Below are 21,958 nucleotides of genomic sequence, written 5' to 3'. Positions count from 1 at the left end.
CTATATGTTGTGCGCGATAGATTTGGTCATACATCCACCCCTATGGAGCTGAGATTTGATTTATCATTATGACCATGTCACCACAGAAAAGCTCTTCATGGCCTAAAAGCAACCTCACAAGGTTCTTGTCATCCATTAAAATCATCCCCACTTTCCTAAAGGAGGTGTGGAGAAAAGGTAGCCCATTGATATTCAAATGAGGGACAAAGAGGCTTCTGTTAAATTTGATGGGCCATCAAACAGCATCAGTGTCTTACAGAAATGTCATGTAAGGCTTTGAAGGAAGAGGCCTGAGCGACGGATTCACAGCATGGCCAGTGGAAATGCACAGTGTGCCCTTTTGAAGACGCTGACACAGTCCCTGAGCAGTCCGGAGCTGTTTCCACCAACCTGTCATGCTTCTTCTGGATGTTCTCCTGATTAAAGGAAGGGAGTAAATAAAAAAGACAGGGCATCAGCACATACAGTCATAAGCTGTTTTCTACAGCAGCCTAGATGGATCCAATAAGTCTCACATTCAGCTCCTTATTAATTTAATCACTGTACATCATTTAGGCCCATTTCACACCACACATACAGTATAAGCAGCCTGTAAGTGACACCTTTTTTGTCTTTTAAAGGGGTCATGACATGGATTCTTTTTTATTTTAATATGTTCATTGAGGTTCACTTATAACGTTATAATGTTTTTGCAAAAAACAAATGTTATTAAACAATAATAATATCGTTTTTATACGCAGTGTTACATTACTGTCAAAGAAAACTGAAGAAGACTTTGCACAGCCAATAGTTTAATTTGAACATTTTACATTTAAACAATACAAAGTAAGGTATCTGAAGATTACACTTGAATGAAGATGTTTTTGTTGCGTTCTGGTTGCAATTACACTGCTTTAAACAGCAGATGTCCTCAGCGTGCAACGTTTCGAACACTTCAAAAAAGAATCATTTTGCAAATGAGTGGCATGAAAACAAAATGCAAATTAACAGGTAACTATAATGTACTGTATGAATATGTGCTCCCTTGCAAATATAACTCAGTTAACTGCCCAAACAAACTCTAATATTAATAAGGCAAGGGTCAAGAGCCCAACTAAAGCAAACACTCATCTCCACGATGGTGGCTTAAAAATTGTGATTTTTCTCCTTTGGTGATTCTGCGTGTTCGTCTATATCGGATGTCCAGAAGACGTCAAAAAAAGACGTCATAAAAACTTTCATTCTGGCCCCTCAGTGGACGTCTTTTCAACCTGAGACAAGACCTCAAAAAGACGTCTTCTGGACGTAATTTGCTCAGTGGGACGCTACGTCAATGAAACCTTAAGGAGGTTTCGAGCACCGTGAATCATCTGGTTCAGGTGATTCAAATGACTTGCATGAAGAAGAAATGCAAATTAAAGGATTAATTCACTTTCAAATGAAAATTACCCCAAGCTTTACTTACCCTCAAGCCATAAGTAAAGCCATCCTTTACTTACCCTAAAGCCATCCTAGGTGTTATCAAACAAGTATGAACTGAAGAAAGTGTCTCCATCCACATCCATCCATCATAAACATATTCCACACAGCTCTGGGGGGGTTAATAAAGGCCTTCTGAAGCAAAACATTGCGTTTGTGTAAAAAAAATATATCTATATTTAACAAGTTATGAAGTAAAACATCTAGCTTCCGCCAGACTGCCTTCCGTATTCAACTTACAGAAAAAGTGTAACTGAAGTTGAATACAGAAGGTGTAGGACGTGCAAGAGGCGTTACACTTTCTTCGTAACTTGAATACGGAAAGCAGTCTGGCGGAAGCTAGATATTTTACTTCATAACTTGTTAAATATGGATTTTTTTTTTTACACAAACGCATTGCTTTGCTTCAGAAGGACTTTATTAAAGGAATTTACCTCGGCAGAGTTAAATAACAAGAGTTCAGTACATGGAAAAGACATACAGTGAGTCTCAAACTCCATTGTTTCCTCCTTCTTATATAAATCTCATTTGTTTAAAAGACCTCCGAAGAACAGGCGAATCTCAACATAACACCGACTGTTACATAACAGTCGGGGTGTACGCCCCCAATATTTGCATATGCCAGCCCATGATCGAGGCATTACACAAGGGCAGCCAGTATTAACGTCTGGATGTGCAGAGCTGAATCAACAGACTAGGTAAGCAAGCAAGGACAATAGCAAAAAATGGCAGATGGAGCAATAATAACTGACATGATTCATGATAACATATTTTTAGTGATATTTGTAAATTGTCTTTCTAAATGTTTCGTTAGCATGTTGCTAATGTACTGTTAAATGTGGTTAAAGTTACCATCGTTTCTTACTGTATTCACGGAGACAAGAGCCGTCGCTATTTTCATTTTTAAACATTTGCAGTCTGTATAATTCATAAACACAACTTCATTCTTTATAAATCTCTCCAACAGTGTAGCATTAGGCGTTAGCCACGGAGCATAGCCTCAAACTCATTCAGAATCAATGTAAACATGAAAACAAACACTGTACTTACGCGATTAGACATGCTGCATGACGAACACTTTGTAAAGATCCATTTTGAGGGTTATATTAGCTGTTTGAACTTTTTTTATGTTGATTAAGGCAAGCGCGAGCTCTTGGGGCATGGAGCACGGGATTTAAAGGGCCACACACCCTGATTCGGCTCATTTCTAATTATGCCCCAAAATAGGCAGTTAAAAAAATTAATTAAAAAAAATCTATGGGGTATTTTGAGCTGAAACTTCACAGACACATTCAGGGGACACCTTAGACTTATATTACATCTTTTAAAAAAAAGTTCTAAGGCACCTTTTTGATGGATGGATGTGGATGGAGACACTTTCTTCAACTCAGACTCGTTTGGTAACGCTTATTGCCACTATAAAGCTCGGATGCGTCAGGAATTTTATTAATATTTTTCTAATTGTGTTAATCAGAAAAAAGAAAGTCATATACACCTAGGATGGCTTGAGGGTGAGTAAAGCTTGGGGTAATTTTCATTTGAAAGTGAACTGATCTTTTAACAGGTAACAATTGCTGAGTATGTCTCTGCTCCCTTGCTAATAAATAAATAAATACAAAGTTCTGTCATGAAATTCTAGATGGCACAAGCTGATGGGTCCTTAACTAAATCCACTTGCATATAGGGAACAGCTGATTGGTTCCTGCTATATCAGTAGCCAGTGAGCTTGCTGCTCAGCTTTGAAGTACTCAGTCAATGTCTCTGTAGTTTACAGCACGCATTCTGAAACCCTCCACCTTCCCCAGCTCCACCTGTATAGATCTGCTACGGGTAACACATGTATACTTTGTACAGCAGCAGCATGTCTTAGTCTTAGTGTGTTGTGTATGTATTGGCAGTATCAAGTCCCATATTTGCTCTGCAACAACAATAATCAACAGCAGCAGCAAAGCAGATCTATTCCGCCAAGACCAAACATTGTCATATCCATTACCACACCAAACACTCGAGAGTTGCCATGACAGTAATGCTATGTCAATGAAACTGCATCATTCTTTAAGGAAGTTTCGAGCCCTTGAAAATGAATAATTTTGTGACTTGCATAAAGAAAAATATGCAAATTAACAAGTAACATGAGTGAATATGTGCTTGCTTGCAAAAAAATAAATGCTATGTCAATAAAACTGCAGCAACTTTTAAGGTATAATCTGCCGCCTTTATTTTGCTGAGACTTCCAGAGGACACATGAGGTTTAGCGCCTTACCTAAAGACTCAGATCCTGCTGAGCGCTTATCATTACAGCACATCAGTAAAAACTCATGTGCAGCTGAACTGCACTGATTACTGAATGGGGAATGCCCAGTGTGACTGGCAGCTCACATGGTGGTTTGTTAAATAGGCGAGAATTACTTGAATAAAAAAGCATAGTGGGGGGTGTGGGGGATGTGTGGTTTGTAAGATTCAAAAGTAACACATGCGAGAGAAAGAGAGAGAAGAGAGGGAGGGAGTAAGGACAGTAATAACCATGCAGGAAGCATGCAAGGCCCAAAGGATACAATTAGCAATCAGGACATAGTGCCGGAGGCCTGATTTCAAATGCAAACCATGTCTTCCTACAAATCCGGGGGTTATCAAACACCAGGCAGCCTTTGGTGAAGCCAGAGATGTGCCCTCTGCATTGGACACGCTACAAACCACATTCCATTTTACAAACACAGCTCTTTACTAGTGCTGGGGAGACAATGAATATTTCCATTGGTTTGTTGTTTGGAGAGGATTCACCTCAAAAGAACAATCAAAGATGTGTTTTGTCAAATGGAGTGATGCTCGCATTTTTATTTATGAAGGTTAAGTAAGAAGCATGTGGGACTTGTGCTAGTGCATAGTGCATTATGTACTGCAGATGTTTTATGTCGAAATTAATGCTGTGTTATTTTTGTGGTATATAATTAATTAATAAAAATGATAAAATGTAATTGATCATGCCCCTGAAACAATCTTTAAAGTTTGGTATGAAAACAATCACACAATCTGTTTTCTAAATGTATCTTAATGATCGTAATGTTTTAGTCCAAAGAGGAAAATATAACTAAAGAATCCATGATAATGAAAATAATACAAAAATAACTGAATGTCCGTGACAAGTGTGAACAAGTCATCCTTCCAAAAATAATCTTTGCTCAAAATACCTTCTTCCAGACTTTTACAATCACATTTTATACATTTTTTCGTTTTTTTTGTTTCACTTAGATTTATGTCACAATATAGAAGAAATTATTTGTCGCTATGTTGCTACTTCAATTACGTCACCTTTAAAATGTAAAATTATTGTTTTGAAATTATTATGTTCGAAATTTCACAACTTTGTAGTTTATATTTATATGTATTTAGTTGTTATATTTCATAATTTTTGAAACATTTAATTTTTAGACCAAGGTGAAATAACATTTAATTTTCCTCATTACGTTTGTGGAATTCTCTTCAACTTTCTGTGGAGTGAGGCAAATTTAATTCAATTCAATTCAAATCAAATCCATACTCATCAGTTTCTCTGATTTTGAATTTTGCACAACCCTCAAACTTGTACAGGATTCCCCTTCATGTTTTTATTTAAAGAATGACTCCTTTCTTTATTAATTGGCACTATGACGAACCATAATTTGTCTTTTACAGTAAAATCAAGTCCTTAAATGATCCCCAGTACTCTGTTCTTTTTTTTTGCCTAATGGCAGATTCCCATAAGTACCTCTGAGCATATCTCTATTGGCCGAGTTTCTGAACCCAAGCACAGCTTAATTCCTTCAGTATCTCCCTCTCGAAGAGCCAGCATTCTTCTGACTAATGCCCCTTGACACCTTGAACTCCATATTGTGTGTTACAAATTCCCTCCTTAATTTGTGAGAGAGGAAAGAGAAAGACAGCTCACTAAGAAACATCAAAGTTCTCTTCTGCCCTCTGAGAACCCGAAACTAATTTCTCCATACTTAAATTGCTTAAAGCCTAAAAATGGTCTAAACGTTTATTTCAAATTAGCCATAAATTGAAGTTTGTTGAACATTCCTGAGACTCAACAGCACTGACCTAGACAGAGCAGTAGATTTGACAGTTGAAAGTCATTTGCAGTTGACCTGCCACCAGGGTATATTGCTAATAAAGAGAGTCTTAATAGCTTAAATGCATTCATTAGATAGATAGATAGATAGATAGATAGATAGATAGATAGATAGATAGATAGATAGATAGATAGATAGATAGATAGATAGATGCCAAGGTTATTGAATTCCAGGAGATGCATGAACTGTTAATATGTAATCCTTTAATGTAATATGAAAGTGTCAAAATGCAATTATTTAGCAGGAGATTTAAAATGATAACAGTAGTGATGATGATGATGCTATCTTGGTAAAAAATTAGAACACTTTCCTGTTAATAGACATCTCTATGATGGGATGCAATTGTCAGATTATGTAAATCATGCACAAAAGCTCTTGGCTCCCTTGAAGACTTCAAAGTAGCAGTGTTAGAGAGGGAATTAGTTTGCTGGCTAATCTCAGCTGAAGGAATGGAAGTTTCACTTTGTTAATATACCCGCATTCTTAAAGGGAGGGAGGGAGAGAGAGAGAGAGAGAGAGAGAGAGGGAGAGAGAGAGAGAGAGAGAGAGACATCAAAGTGGAGCAATATTAATTTTTTTCAAAGACCTTCCCTTTGATTTGTGAATGAGTTTGCACACAGGCAATCCAGTTTTAGTTGAACACTTCTTATTCTATACCTTTATACTGCTTCTGTTGAATCTAGAAATCTATATACAGTATTTAATGAAGGATTTTAGTCACAGCTAATCTAATTGTTAATCTTACAAATTACTTGTGAAAAGGACTGGAGCCAAACCGATTTTTCCACTGTGTTCTAAATATTCATGCTACAGATGTAACCAGTGTTTCACAAATTATGTGTGTCCTAGTTGGACGTTTCATTTTCTTCTGTAAAATTTATAAAGAGCCCCTAACTGAATTTATAAGAAAGTCCTATATACCTGAAATTCTGGGAATCATAATTGCTGGAAGAATACAAAAATTCAGACCTTTTAGAAACCGTTTTTCCTGAACATAGTTTTAAGTCTCCAGTAGTGTGATAGACACTTGACATTTTATTCTATGAAGAACATTTTCTGTACGGGTTTGAGGCAGTCTGTTAGATAATCATGTGACCAGTTTTAATAAGTTTGACCCTTGAGTTCTAGTTCTCCAAATTAGTTTTATGGCAAGGACAGCATAGGGCACCTCTATGTGTCATTCCACTATTATGAAAGTCCAATCTGACTGTGCTTCAAAAATTAATATTGAAATTACATTTTAAAATGACATAACAGCATGCAACCCCGCACAAAATCCAAATGTGGAATTTCAGCCTTGCACGTTAGATGACCCAAATGAAGGAATAAGTTCTGTCTTGTTGATGCCTAGAGTGATATTGATAAGAGTGATTTAAGATGATCATGTCTTCTCTGACTGCCTGGATTGATAAAATATTTTCACTTCATGCAGTGAGAGTCTTTCACTTACTCCAGAGTAAACCCAGTCAATCCTGTAGTTCTGACACATAATTAAAGGGAACATATAATATTTTTTAATCATTTTATTTTCCCCCTGAGGTACATACAGAATGCTAGTCAAGTTTTTTTTCTGCATCAAAATAGATGTAATTTAATTTTACATGACTATAAGATCTCTCTCTCTCAGCCTTTGGAATTTAAAGGGATAGTTCACCCAAATTTGAAAATTTGATGTTTATCTGCTTACCCCCAGCGCATCCAAGATGTAGGTGACTTTGTTTCTTCAGTAGAACACAAATGATGATTTTTAACTCCAACCGTTGCTGTCTGTCAGTCAAATAATGCTAGTGGATGGGAACTTCTACTATAAGAGTAAATAAAACTTGCATAGACAAATCCAAATTAAACCCTGCGGCTCGTGACGACACATTGATGTCCTAAGACATGAAACGATCGGTTTGTGTGATAAACCGAACAGTATTTATATCATTTTTTAACTCTAATACACCACTATGTCTAACCGCATTCAGCATTCGCTTAGTGAGGTCTGATCGCGCTCTGACAGCGGCAGTGATGTCTCGCGCATATACTTCAATGAGAGCGAGACATAACTGCTGCTGTCAGAGCGCGATCAGACCTTACTAACGAGTGCTGAAACCGATCGTTTCGTGTCTTAGGACATCAATGTGTCGTCACGAGCCGCAGGGCTTCATTTGGACTTGTCTATGCAAGTTTTATTTACTCTTATAGTAGAAGTTCCCATCCACTAGCATTATTTGACTGACAGACAGCAGCGGTTGGAGTTAAAAATCATCATTTGTATTCTACTGAAGAAATGCTATTCACAAATGCTATTTGATACAGAGATTTAAAGGGAAAGTTCACCCAAAAATTTAAACTGTCCCATGATTGACTCACCCTCAAGCCATCCTATGTGTATTTAACTATCTTCTTTCAGATGAACACAATCGGAGATATATTTTAAAATATCCTTAGTCCTCCAAGGTTTATAACTGTTGTGAATGAGGGGCTGCATTCTGAAGTAAAAAATAATGAATCCATCCATAAAAAGTAATCCATACAACTCCAGTGGGTTAATAAAGGTCTTCTGAAGCGACGCAATGCATTTTTGTAAGAAAAAAGTTTCCATCAAAATCAGTATTGTATCTGGTTGGTATTGAAAAGTCAATTATTAATATTGCGCAAAATGCGATTTTCGTCGTGTTATTCTGTCATGTTTTCTCTCCTTCTTTCCAAAACGCAACAAACGCCAGTCTCCCTTCTCTGCAGAACGTGATATATCCGCTCAGCCAATCACAGCGCACCATTCACGCGCTGTAAACAGTAATGGCAGCGCTCTTAATACACTCAGCATCCTAGTTTTCCTTATCTACTTTGTGCTTTGTGGTCAACAAAAACAGAAAAATTAATAATTTTGACGGCATTGATGAACTTGTGGTGGTTTCTGCGGTGGGGAAGAAACGTAAGCCATCGAAATGTAATCATTTACGTGAGGAGATTAAGAAGATGAGGCACTCGGTCAAGCTGTTGCTTGTTCCACGACAGCATCAAACTTCCGTCACGGTTCCCAAAACTGAATCATGGACAGCCGTTTTAAAGATGTGCGCGGATTGGCCCTCTGGCTTGTCAATCACTGCCACGACGTTCCTTGTGAAAGATGTGCGCGGATTGGCCCTCTGGCTTGTCAATCACTGCCACGACGTTCCTTGTGAAAGATGTGCGCGGATTGGCCCTCTGGCTTGTCAATCACTGCCACGATGTTCCTTGTGAAAGATGTGCGCGGATTGGCCCTCTGGCTTGTCAATCACTGCCACGACGTTCCTTGTGAAAGATGTGCGCGGATTGGCCCTCTGGCTTGTCAATCACTGCCACGACGTTCCTTGTGAAAGATGTGCGCGGATTGGCCCTCTGGCTTGTCAATCACTGCCACGACGTTCCTTGTGAAAGATGTGCGCGGATTGGCCCTCTGGCTTGTCAATCACTGCCACGACGTTCCTTGTGAAAGATGTGCGCGGATTGGCCCTCTGGCTTGTCAATCACTGCCACGACGTTCCTTGTGAAAGATGTGCGCGGATTGGCCCTCTGGCTTGTCAATCATTGCCACGACGTTCCTTGTGAAAGATGTGCGCGGATTGGCCCTCTGGCTTGTCAATCACTGCCATGACGTTCCTTGTGAGAGACGTGCATGCTCCAGTAACTTTCCACACTCCACAGGCGCCGCATGCAAGGTTTTTGTCAGGAGTAACAACTGCAGATTATGAGTTACCTGCGGTGAGTCCGACATAATGAATCCACTAACACAACACAGCGAATGCCGGTGGTAAACACTCGTGTTCCAATACTCGTGCACGAGTTTTGGGAGGCGTTCCCTCGAAATGAGCTGTGAAGAAGGGGGGTTGTTCTTACGCATGCGCTCATTTCAAAAACTCACAAACAGCCTTTGGTTTCTCAGTCGTCGAAAACATCCTCTATAGCACCTTTAACAAGATGACTCGTTGAATTCATTTTGGGAGCGACGACTGAATATATATATATATATATATATATATATATATATATATATATATATATATACGTATAACAACTCACATGCCATGATCTAGTCTGAAAAGATCAAGGAATATTTGATTATTTATTACATGAACCCAAATATGAAGAGATGTGGGAAGACTGAAAATGAACAATAGAGGCAGTCATCATAAGTGCTGCAGGAAAAAAGCTCTGGAGCCAAAACTACAATGTACAACAAACAATTCTGTTACATCATTAGAGTCATAATTACAGCATGACTGACAGGAGGGATGTCTCTTTTCATTTGTGGATTTGTGTGTTTGTGTGAACAAACGGTCACCATGGTCTCCCCATGGATTCATCATCCAACATCATGTCAAAGCACATAGTGCGACAAACCTATTCAAATCCATCCACATTTGTGATATTTGCAGAATCTTTATTTCTTTCTTTATTTTGGTTTTTATGAATTGTCACTTAAATGTCCTCATGTCCTCATGCCGTCCTCGGCATCCACCTACAGATTTGAGGGGGACAAGTTTGAAAGCAAGGTCAGTTGTTCTCGCATTGTCACGACTCGAGGCACTTCAACCTTCACAACGGCATATTAGGAAGCCATTGGCTCCATTTGTTTTGTTTCTTTTATGCTGGGCAGTATGTGGGAGATCCAGTCGCCATGGTTTCTCCTTTCTGAAATAAAGCTAGACTAAAAACACAGGAAAATGTGACCATTTGAAGCAGACACAGACAGCTTAAAAGCCTGTCACATAGCATAATTATCTATATTATGTATAATTTTCCTCAGCAGTAAGGCAAAGTCAGAAACAAAGTAACCACATGCATGTGTACCTTAGAGAAGTTTTAAACCAGTATAATTTTTTCCAACATGAATTTGTTTCAGTCCTTAGACCCAAAAACAACTACAATGAGTTTAATTTCAAATCTCTCTAATGTTCCTTTCTGTCTCCAGGGGGAATGTTTTTGTATTTGGTCCCTTCATAATGGCCTTATGATGCATTAGGCTAGATGACGCACATTAGAAAAAGGCTAATAATGCCATGACCCATTTTCATTCTTTTTAGCAACTTAACTAGCTTTGTACAGTACAATTCCCTATAAGCTGCACTCTGTCTTCTAAAGGATGTGGTTTTACCCTCATTCCACTGAACAATGTGAGAACCATGAATAATCTGCTTTAATAACAGATAAGACTGTTTGATTGCTATCATAAACACTTCAAGGAAGCTAAAATGCAGACAAAAAAATGGGAAGTGTGCTAATATTTCACTTAAATATATCAATACAGCTTTATTAAGGAACATATTTTGTGCTCAAAAAATTTGTATCCCCATAAATGAAAGGTTTTATGAAACATACTGAGATATAAAGTGAATTTAGAGAGAGAAAATTAATGTAGCCATGATCAATTTACTGACCTTCAAGGAAATTTGCTCCTTGGCTTTTAATGCTGCAGTGACATCTGCTGGTTCATTCATAAAACAGATTTTTCAGGCTAAACCGAGATCATCCCAGAAAAAATGACTGATATTTCAGTATGTAGGGGGATAGTTCACCCAAAAATGAAAACTCTGTCATCATTTACTCACCCTCAGGTTGTTCCAAACTTTTATGAATGTCTTTCTTCTGCTGAACTCAAAAGAAGATATTTTGAAGAAAGTTTATAACCAAACGAATGATGGGCCCCATTGAATTCCGTAGTATTTTTTCCCCTATGTATTCAAAATATCTTATTTTGTGTTTAGCAGAAGAAAATTCATACAGGTTTGGAACAACTTGAGGGTGAGTAAATGACAGAATTTTCATTTTTTGGTGAACTATCACTTTAAGTCTTTCCCGACATTGACGGAATTTTCCGGCTTCCCGTATATTCACTGTTACACGGTAGGGGACGCTATTACGCATTTTCTGAAAGTAGCTTAGAACCTATTAAACACAGATTAAAACACAGTTTTTAAAGCTGCAGTCCGTTTTTTTTTTTTTTTTTTGAGCAAGTATAACCAGCCAGTGTTCAAAAAAGAAACTTATCATTTTGATAGCGAATTGTAATCCAGAAAGATCCAAATGACAATCATCAGTAGGCACGTTTCCATTACAGATTTTGAAATTCCAGATCATAAAACTTTTGCAATATTTTCTAAACATTAATAAAAAAAAAACTATTGCGAAATGACGTTATGCGACTAAAACGTCTTTTTTCCCTCTCTTGCAATAAGTAATTCCAAAAAATGATGGCAATGGATGTTGGCTACTTATATCCCAGCCACTGCACAAGCCATTATTTTTAATCTAAGGAGACGGCATGTTATCCAAGCATATATGGCAAGGAAAGTGGCCACGTATGAGGTGTTTCTGGGTGTTTCTCCCTCCTATCTGCTAAAATTCAAATTGTGGCATTTCTTTGTTGTTTAAAATCCAGTAGTCCCATAATATTTTTGTCTTTTATGAATTTAATGAAGAGCTCTCATCTTCTGTTCTGTCCAAACATACCGTGCCCTCTTTAAAGAATGATTGACTTTTACGTACACCAGGTGTAAATGCGAAAAAAAAAAAAAAAAAATGTTTCCATTGCAGTTTAGCAAAATATTCCTTTTTCCGAATTGCCTGAAAAACCACCTCATGTAAGCGTAAAAACACTTTTTTGTGATATATGGGAGTTTTTGTGAAATTGATGTGTTTCCATTGGGTGTATTTTTTCAATTCGCAATTTCAATTTGCGCAATTAAAGAGCAATGGAAACACGGCTAGTGACAAATGGAGATTCGTCCGTAGTCAAAAGCAAAAGACTTCGGACTGCGGAGTGGCTACAGAAATTGAAATCTACAGGTAACTCTAATACACACTAAATACGCAGTAACGCAATGCTGATGTTGTTAACATTAACAATTTGAGAACAAAGTATAACAATAATTATAATTTGCACGGTTTGATGTTATCCGAGCTAAGCGATCATTAGATTTAATCACCATTGGTAGCATGATTTATTGTAATACTTTTTCCCTCAGTTGGTCAGAACAAAAGTGGCAGATTTGTTACTTACTTGTTCAGATGACATTTTCTGGTGAAAATTCTTATTTTGGACATACTTCCAAGACGAAGAATCTGTGATTCCGAAGTACAGTATCCACCGGTGTGTTGACTGACAGCAAATATTAGATTCATCCAAGCTGAGGAGCCGTGCCGATCCACAACTTACATAAAGATGATAACTCCGCAAATAACTGCAATTGCAGGTTTCAAACAGAGATGGCGACAAAGAGGCAAAACTTACAGACTGCAGCTTTAAAAAGGAGCAGTAACAGCTTTTTGTTCAAAATGTTGCTTTTACATGTTCAGATATTCATACAACAAAATATTCTGGGGGCCATTACATTTTTGTGAAAATGATCATGCTATGACTGGCAACGTAAAAAAAAAAAAAAACACTGGCAGGCAAAGAGTTGAAATCAAACAATATATAGGCCTACAATAAATTAGACAAAATAACGACTTATTTAGTGATGGCTGATTTCAAAACACTGCTTCAGGAAGCATCGGAGCATAAATGAATCAACGTATCGAACTGCCAAACGGCTGAAATCACGTGACTTTGGCGCTCTGAACAGCAGATACACTGATTCATTTATGCTCCAATGCTCCAGTGTTTTGAAATCGGCCATCACTAAATACGTTTTTTTTTTTTTTGGTGCACCAAAAATATTCTCGTCCCTTTATAATATTAATATTGAACCACTGTACTCACATGAACCGATTTAAATATGTACCTTTATGGATCTTGAGAGAGGAAGTGTCATTGCTCCCTATGGAGGCCTCACAGAGCCATCGGATTTCAACTAAAATATCTTAATTTGTGTTCCGAAGATTAACGAAGGTCTTACGGGTGCAGGAACGGCATGAGGGTGAGTAATAAATGGCAGAATTTTCATTTTTGGGTGAACTAACCCTTTAAAATCCATCATATAAGAACAAGTTCTACAGGCAGCATGAATACGGTCTCTAATTATTTAACACCAGAACATTTAGAATAGAAAAGACTATAAATTTGACATTCCTTGGCAGAATGATAAAAATCATTCTGACAATCCTGTACTTTGAATGAAACTGCTTTTTTTTAAGATGCTATAGAACTCAGTGGCAGACTAAAATGACTCTGGTAAATCTTCAGGCCAGCAGTTTTCCAGGACAGAATCTATTTTCCTAGTTTTAAGACACCTCTTCTAGAAAGTGTGTAGCTGAAATTTAGACTCCTCCCCTTTGCCTCAATGTTGTATAAATGAAACATTGGCACTGCAATCAACACAGCCTAAGAGGCTGAGACTCTAAAGCTATGAAGAAGCTTGGCATGATTCTGTTTGTTATGTTGCTTGCATTTTTCACAGGGAATGGTAGGATTTTTTGGCTGGTGTGTTTGTGGGTGTTTCCATGTGTATTTTTGTTTGTGAATCAAAGTGAAGGATGAGATATATGAATACAGAGAAGATTGATTTTATACATTTATTATAATAATGTTTCTTAATTCTTTTGTGAAAGTGTTGCTTATTTGACACAAGTATTTTTTTCTGGATAACTTTCAATTGGATTTTTAGTCATAATATTTGTTTGTTTTAACCAATAGTATTAAAATTTGTGTGCACAGATGATACTAACATTTCAATTGAACATATACATGCACAACAATACATTTTGGATATGATTTTGTCTCAGTGCATAATGCTGAAGTGCAGATTCAGAATTGGACTTGTGGCTATGGAGGACTCTGCCGGCGCTTCTGTTTTGACCAAGAATACATTGTCGGTCACCATGGTTGTCCACGCAAATACAGGTATGTTGATATAAAATGACAATAAATAACTGGAAATATATTTTATATGTATTTATATAAAATAGCATATAAAAATGTTATATATAATATTATATCTGTTTATAAACATTACCATTCAAAAGTTTGGGGTTTAGGTTTTTTCAAATGTTTTTTAAAAAATAAGTCTCTTATGCTCACTAAGGCTGCATTTATTTGATAAAAAAATTCAGTAAAAACAGCAATATTGTAAAATATTATTACGATTTAAAATAACTGTTTTTATGTTAATATATTTTAAAATTAAATTTATTCCTACGATGACAAAGCTGAATTTTCAGCATCATTACTCCAGTCTTCAGTGTCACATGATCCTTCAGAAATCATTCTAAAATGCTGATTTGCTGCTCAAGAAGATTTTTGCGGAAACCGTGATACATTTTTTTAGATTCTTTGATGAATAGAAAGTTCAAAAGTATGAATTTTTTAATTAATTTCTCAGAAAAACCTATTAACCCCAATCTTGTGAACAGTATTGTATATAATACTTTAGGATTCATTAAACAAAAATGTAAAGGTCATAATTCCTAACAATGATTTATCCATTATTTTCAGATGCTGTGCGGTTTTAGCAAAAAGAACATAATCTTAGCAGACCTCGACCGATGATTGATTTAAAAACTACATCTTCAGAGGAATGACGTCATCATCAAAGACATCTTTATTTAGGTTTCAGTGCCGATATGTGGTGAAAGAAACAATTTCTTTATATAGTAGTGAGTCTTTTGACATTTAACAATTATTTTAAAGAGATGATGAAAATAATGATTGTAAAAATTGTTCTTGTTTGATAACAGTAAAAAACAAACATATTTCATATGAAAAATGAGAGACTAAAAATAAAAAAACAGATGAAGTAATGAGGCATGGAGCAGTGCAGTTACACGGGAATGGTATTAAAACATAAACTGAGTAAAGCTGATGGGACAGCTAAAGTATGCCACCACTGTAAATCCTGGATTACAATTAATACATGGTTCTTTTTCAAGAGAGGCATGCCACACATTTCCAACATTTAACTCTATTCAGTCTGTGTTTATGAAAGTCAAAGAATGGTCTGGTTTAAGTGAAGCTGGCTTTGCTTTGCATTGTGCAGCCACTATAGAGACAATAACAAACCCAAAGAAGGGTCTGACCCAAATAGCTTTTGTGGAACGCAGCTTTTGTAAATGAAACGTTTGCCAACAGTTTTTTACTCTTGTTTACTATCCTGAGCTTTTCTGTTTTGATTATCTACTTTGTTTCTTTATAAGACACAATAAACCAGAATCTATGGTTTACAACAAGCTAGTAGTCATTCCTTGTGTGCTCAAATCAGCTTTTATTGTTCAATAAACTATATCTTTTTTCTTGGGCAATAGTAGTGTGGACATGTCCAATAGCTTATAGCCAGGATATATTAGGTGCATTTTTTTTTTTTTTTTTGCCTTGTTCGAGACATTAAAGTTATTAAAAACTATAGTCTATTAAACATAAACAATTATTAATAAAGGATTGGTATTAAGGACATCCCTATCAAATCTCGATTTCCAGACAGGCTGAAGAGTCCCAAACCTATCATGAACTTATATCGGCCAATAAATGCTTATGAAAATACAATAATATGGTAATTTTAAGCCAGAACAAAAGTAGAATGAATAATGATGATTTTGAACTTTATGTTTCTTAAAGGGGTCATGACATGAGACATCAAATTTTCCTTGAGCTTTTGACATATAAGAGGTCATCATGCTGTAACAATATCCTGTAAGTTTTAGAGCTGAAAACTTCCTTGTTAGTCCAATAAAAGCTTTAATTGACACCAGACCCAGCAAACTACAGCAAACGAGTGAGGATCTATGACGTCAAAGTGCAGCAAGCACCGCCTCCGCAGAAGAAGATCAACGCCTACTTCATCCCTGCCTGTTTAGCCCCGCCCACTGATTCGCACATGACATGCAATAGTAACATAGGCCTATGTGGTGCTAAACCAGATCGAGCTACCAAGCAATAAACATGCCGTTGAGGATTACAAAATATTGTGCAGTGCCTGGACTTGACAGTAATGCAACAACATGAAAGTAACTGTTAATTCTAATGCCTGATCTGATATTAATGATTCATGTACAATCAGATGATCTTTGTCTGTGTGTCAGTAAATCAAACCTGTGACTAAACGTCAACTTGCATTATTTCTCTTAGTAGGATGAAAATAATCAGTTATTTGATGGTGTTTAATTTATATAAAGAAAGCTCAAAGAAAGCCCCCTTTGCAATCGTTGGAGCAGCGTGCGCTGAAGCGCGAGTTTATCGTGACTGACGCGCAAAACTCCCGTTTTATTCAACAAATCTTTTAGTTATATCGCGTTTGCACTGTTAGTGAAGATGAAAGTATTTTTAGTGTACAGAAATTGAGTTGGAATGACGAGATCACTGCTTTCATTCACTCAACATTGTCTGTGATCGACTACAATGTTCATCTCTGCAACTTTTCATGCCACAATCTAAATATAACGCCATAGATCTAAATGTAATGCAACACTTTCCACGATTAGTTAACATTGAGAGCTGTAATAGTGCTAAATGTACTAAAAGAGAGAGTAATATTTGGATACTTTCATATGCAGATGTCAGCCAATCACAGCAGTGGGCGTTTACACTGAAGTCTCACAGCAGACACGCCCCTTAAAACAGAGCGTTCAAATCAGACGCTAAAATCAGGGTAGGAAAAATGCCTTTTATTCATGAATTATGACAATTTGGGATATGAAAAGCATACTAACATTATAAGTGCACCCCAGGAAACATTATAAAACAATAAACCAACGCAGTTCATGACCACTTTAAAAATCATGGACGTAAGGTCCTAAACTTTCCTAAACCAAATGTGCAACATTAACCTCGTGCCACCAGGTGGCGACAACGCAACTGGGACTTTTAAAAACACATCAGAAGTACAGAGGAACGTATCCCGGAAATATTAACCGTTTTAAATAGATGCCGATGAATAAACTTACGGAGGACTGAGAATTTTTTTTCTATTATTATTACAACATTGTTTTGGAAGTGAACAATCATTCAGCATGGATATATCCTCTGATGAAGCTGAAGACTGGTTTATGGAGTCTCTAAACACGTCAGTCTGGCAGCAGTAGACTTGCATTTTATCGCCTGTATAGTGGTTGTGTCTCAACACTCATTGTGTTTCCTACCTAGACAGCATTTTTGGGTATCAGGGGCGCGTTTCAACTCTGCGTCTTCTTGATTTCAGATACAAAGACCTGCATCTATTTCAGCTGGAGCATCCGACAAAATTAATAGAGTGGACGGGTGACAAAAGTAAATAATCTCTAAATGAATCCATGAAATATGTAGACCGTTAAAAAAGAAAATCCATTAAAGGCAGTTTTCTCTTTTATATTTCAGGTATTTGTGTTGCAGGATACACAGGAGCAAAAAGTGAAATCTTAGAGTTACTCCTGCCTCTTAAGTTATATGCAGGCGACAACCAGGTGAATGAAGAAATCAGAAATGCAATTCTGGTATGTATTTGAATGTGAAATTAATTTAACTGCTTGTTGTTCTCAACTTTAGGGTCTTTGTGCAGAAAGAGACTTCAAAGTACAGCATGGTGGCTTTTCAGAGGAACCTGTTGAGTGTTTGATACATATCCCTGGAACGAGGTAAGAATTAGATCTAGATCTGGTCAGAAGTGGACATTAATGTCATCTGTTAATGGGATTGTTGACAAATCTCATCTAATGTAGCTATCTAGCTCAAACTATTTCTTGAGGCAAAATACTGCAGTTTGATTTTACTGTCTACAACAGCAAGATATTGAGAAATGTTCAATTCCCAGTTTTAAAAATATATAGGCCTATTTATTTTGCTATGTTTGTGCATGATTATATGATTATTTACATTTTACTATTTGCATTTAGTATTGTTGTTTTCCCCTTGCTGCCGAGTGCTGGTCGAGGCTTCTCTTTTTCTTTACGTAATATCAGCTGTTCTTTACAGGTGTTTGGTGACTAGTGGAAGTTCTAGTTCGACGTTGCAGATTTGGGATATTGGAGGCGATGATAGTGGTAAGATATATGTCTATGTTGTTCATTACAAAAGGGATTAACAATAAGAAAAAAATATATTTTGAGTCCTGAGTAAATGTTTTTATTATTATTATTATTATAAAATAATCTTATATTTTTGTATTTATGGGACGATACATGTATCTTATCTCATTTTGCAATACAGATGTTATAAAAAGGTCTGGAGTCATAAACCTCAAGAGCACATCAGCAAAAGGCATTAAAATAGCTCCTGGACTGATAGATGATCCAACAGTTCTTCATGGGTCTTGTATAAGTGATGTTCAGCTGACAGAGATAGCAACAGGACGGGTTCTGTATACAGTTGGTAATATCAAAACCTATTACCTTTATCCCTTTTTACTGTTATTTTTAATTAGTTTTTTTTTTTTAAATATAAGATATTTATGTATTTATTCAATATCAAAACCCCTTTTTTTTATTTTACATTAGTTGAAAAATGTATTTGAAATTTCATATATATACAGTACAGTCCAAAAGTTTGGAACCACTAAGATTTTTAATGTTTTTAAAAGAAGTTTCGTCTGCTCACCAAGGCTACATTTATTTAATTAAAAATACAGTAAAAAACAGTAATATTGTGAAATATTATTACAATTTAAAATAACTGTTTTCTATTTGAATATATTTCACAAAGTAATTTATTCCTGTGATGCAAAGCTGAATTTTCAGCATCATTACTCCGGTCTTCAGTGTCACATGATCCTTCAGAAATCATTCTAATATGCTGATCTGCTGCTCAAGAAACATTTAATGTGTATAATTGTACAAAATATTTGTGTACAATATTTATTTTCAGGATTATTTGATGAATAGAAAGTTCAAAAGAACAGTGTTTATCTGAAATCTAATCTTTTGTAACATTATAAATGTCTTTACTGCCACTTTTGATTGATTTAATGCATCCTTGCTGAATAAAAGTATTAATTTCTTTAATTTCTTTTCAAAAAAATAAAAATAAAAATTCTTACTGGCCCCAAACTTTTGAACGGTAGTGTATAATGCTACAGAAGCTTTGTATTTCAGATAAATGCTGTTCTTTTGAACTTTCTATTCATCAAGGAATCCTGAAAAAAAAATAATCATAAATGTTTATTGAGCAGCAAATCAGCATATTAGAATGATTTCTGAAGGATCATGTGACACTGAAGACTGGAGTAACGATGCTGAAAATGCAGCTTTGCATCACAGGAATAAATTACTTTGTCAAATATATTTAAATAGTACACAGTTATTTTAAATTGTAATAATATTTCACAATATTACTGTTTTTTACTGTATTTTTAATTAAATAAATGTAGCCTTGGTGAGCAGACGAAACTTCTTTTAAAAACATTAAAAATCTTAGTGGTTCCAAACTTTTGGACTGTACTGTATATATATTTTACAATTTTTGCTGTAGTGTGTCAGTAGGAAATATCAGTATACAAAAATCTCACTGTATTATTACCATTAATGGCAAAAGGAGTGTTTGGAAATGTAAACTGATATTTCCTACTGACGCACTACAGCAAAAGATATAAATGTCTTAAATTAATTTTTTGGGGTGAAAATACTAAAGCCCCGTTCACGCCGCAAGCGACACGCAGCGACAAAGCGACAGGATCCCATTCATTTCAATGGAGCGCTGGCGACTTCCGGCGACAAGAGCGACAGTGACTGTTGGCAACAGAATGTAGGCGTGTCAAGCGATGGGAGACAGGCAACAAAAGTTCAGATATTTCAACTTTATGCAAATCAGGAGCGAATTTCGCAAGCGACAACCAATAGTGAAGGCTCTGGAGCTCACGTCACCGTCTCGAGTGCAGGCAGGACAGACAGGAATAGTTCCGGAGCTATTTCACTGTTTTATATGATTTTACTGTACTTGCATGGATATAATAAAACGATGCGTGGAAAAGAAATGGTCGACAGTCTTGTGAGTTTGATTCATACATTTTGTGTTGTTAATTACATGATGCTGTGAGCAATTTAGCACTGCTGCAGTTCATATTAAAGTTTCCCCTGCATTGTGTTGATTATTAGGGAAAAGAAAATGGATTATTTGTCAAATTCAATTGATGTTTTAGTATTTTTTTGACTGTATGAGTGAGTTTAATTTGTTGATAGACCGATCATTAATCTAGTTAACTTAATGATTTATTGCACCGAGCTCTGCAGTCACAACACTCTACAACAGCAGAATGTTACTTTTAATTATTTTAAACCTAATTCCTTGTCAAATTAGAATGATTTCTTAGTTTTATATATCATTTGTGATTGCATTTCTATAGATATGGCCAGACGTGCAGTCTACCAATGATATTAGAGCGACAGCACCAGGGATGCCCACAAGCGACTTCACAGTAGGAGACAAGTGACATGCAGCGAAAAAGTCGCTGGCGGTGTGAACGGGGCTTAAGACTTTTGCACAGTACTAATATATATATATGAACTAATAGCTCATTTCATATAATGATTGATTTTTTTTTTTTTTTTTTTTTTACAGGAAATGAGTCCTTAGATTCAGTGAGTGGCTTACGGTTTGTGAATGCTCGTGTGTTTCTCATTTGTGCGAGCAATGGCACTCTGCTCATGGGAGACACAAGAGACCCCTCAACTGCTCGTTATCCTCTGGAAGAGAGTAAGAGTGGTTTGCACTGGTCATTTGGGTTGAGGAGTGACGGCTCCCAGTCCGAACCTTCTACTGTAGCAAGACTCTCGTCCACCGGTCACATTCTGCTGTCAGATCTAAGAGATTTACAGAGTCCATTTTGTCAAACCCGACTGAACGTCCAGCAAAGTCCACCAAATAATGACTTTCTGAACATTTCTTGGGCTCCTGTGCTTGACAGCTGTCTGTCTGTGTCTGGTAAGTATAGCTTATTGTTGAATTTATATTTCAGAATGTGGACCTGTGTGAAGACCATTGATTATTCGCCGATGACCTGACAATTTTCTTTTTTGAAGGGTTTGATGGAACAGTACATATTTATGACACAACAAATTGGAGCACAGAAGTTCAGAGCCCTCAGCCAATTTTCTCACACAGAGGTCATGATATGTCACATGATGCGAAATACAGTGGATCCCCAGCTGTTGTCACCACTCATTCTTGGCATCAGTCACGACCAAAAACTCTTCTCTCAGCAGCTACCGATGGATCTCTACATGTATGGGACTGGGTGGACAAAATCACTGACAGATGATAATTAGAGAAAACTGTTCTGTGTTACATGCATAAACTGTTCTTGATACACTTCTGTATGTGAATTAATATCAAACAATTCAAAAACAATGTCTTTTTTTACAATGACTATTAAGTCAATAAACTATATAATTACACAACTCTCTGGAAAACTTTGTTTCATAAAACAAAATAGTGAAAATGACCTGTCATCATTCAATCTACTCACCTGTTTATTCTCCCACTCTCTGCCACCACCTGCAATAATAAACCTTTGTGAACTGTA

General features: G+C 36.5%; 1 protein-coding gene and 1 long non-coding RNA gene across 2 annotated transcripts; both read left to right on the top strand.

Annotated features, from left to right (window-relative positions):
* Positions 1-9,244: 9,244 nt before the first annotated feature.
* On the top strand, positions 9,245-14,985 carry LOC125253581. Its single transcript, XR_007181472.1, has 3 exons — positions 9,245-9,302; positions 14,265-14,382; positions 14,974-14,985. It is a non-coding gene; the product is annotated as an uncharacterized LOC125253581 (long non-coding RNA).
* A 2,349-nt stretch (positions 14,986-17,334) lies between these two features.
* Positions 17,335-21,958, top strand: wdr73 (WD repeat domain 73). Its single transcript, XM_048167219.1, has 8 exons — positions 17,335-17,533; positions 17,669-17,736; positions 17,824-17,909; positions 17,992-18,080; positions 18,418-18,485; positions 18,652-18,813; positions 20,995-21,357; positions 21,456-21,958. The coding sequence occupies exons 1-8, from the start codon at positions 17,481-17,483 to the stop codon at positions 21,692-21,694; spliced, it is 1,128 nt and encodes a 375-aa protein (XP_048023176.1). The 5' UTR covers positions 17,335-17,480; the 3' UTR covers positions 21,695-21,958.

Source organism: Megalobrama amblycephala, linkage group LG18 (assembly GCF_018812025.1).
Source record: "Megalobrama amblycephala isolate DHTTF-2021 linkage group LG18, ASM1881202v1, whole genome shotgun sequence".
NCBI classification, from domain to species: domain Eukaryota; kingdom Metazoa; phylum Chordata; class Actinopteri; order Cypriniformes; family Xenocyprididae; genus Megalobrama; species Megalobrama amblycephala.
This window is presented reverse-complemented; position numbering and strand designations above follow the sequence as displayed.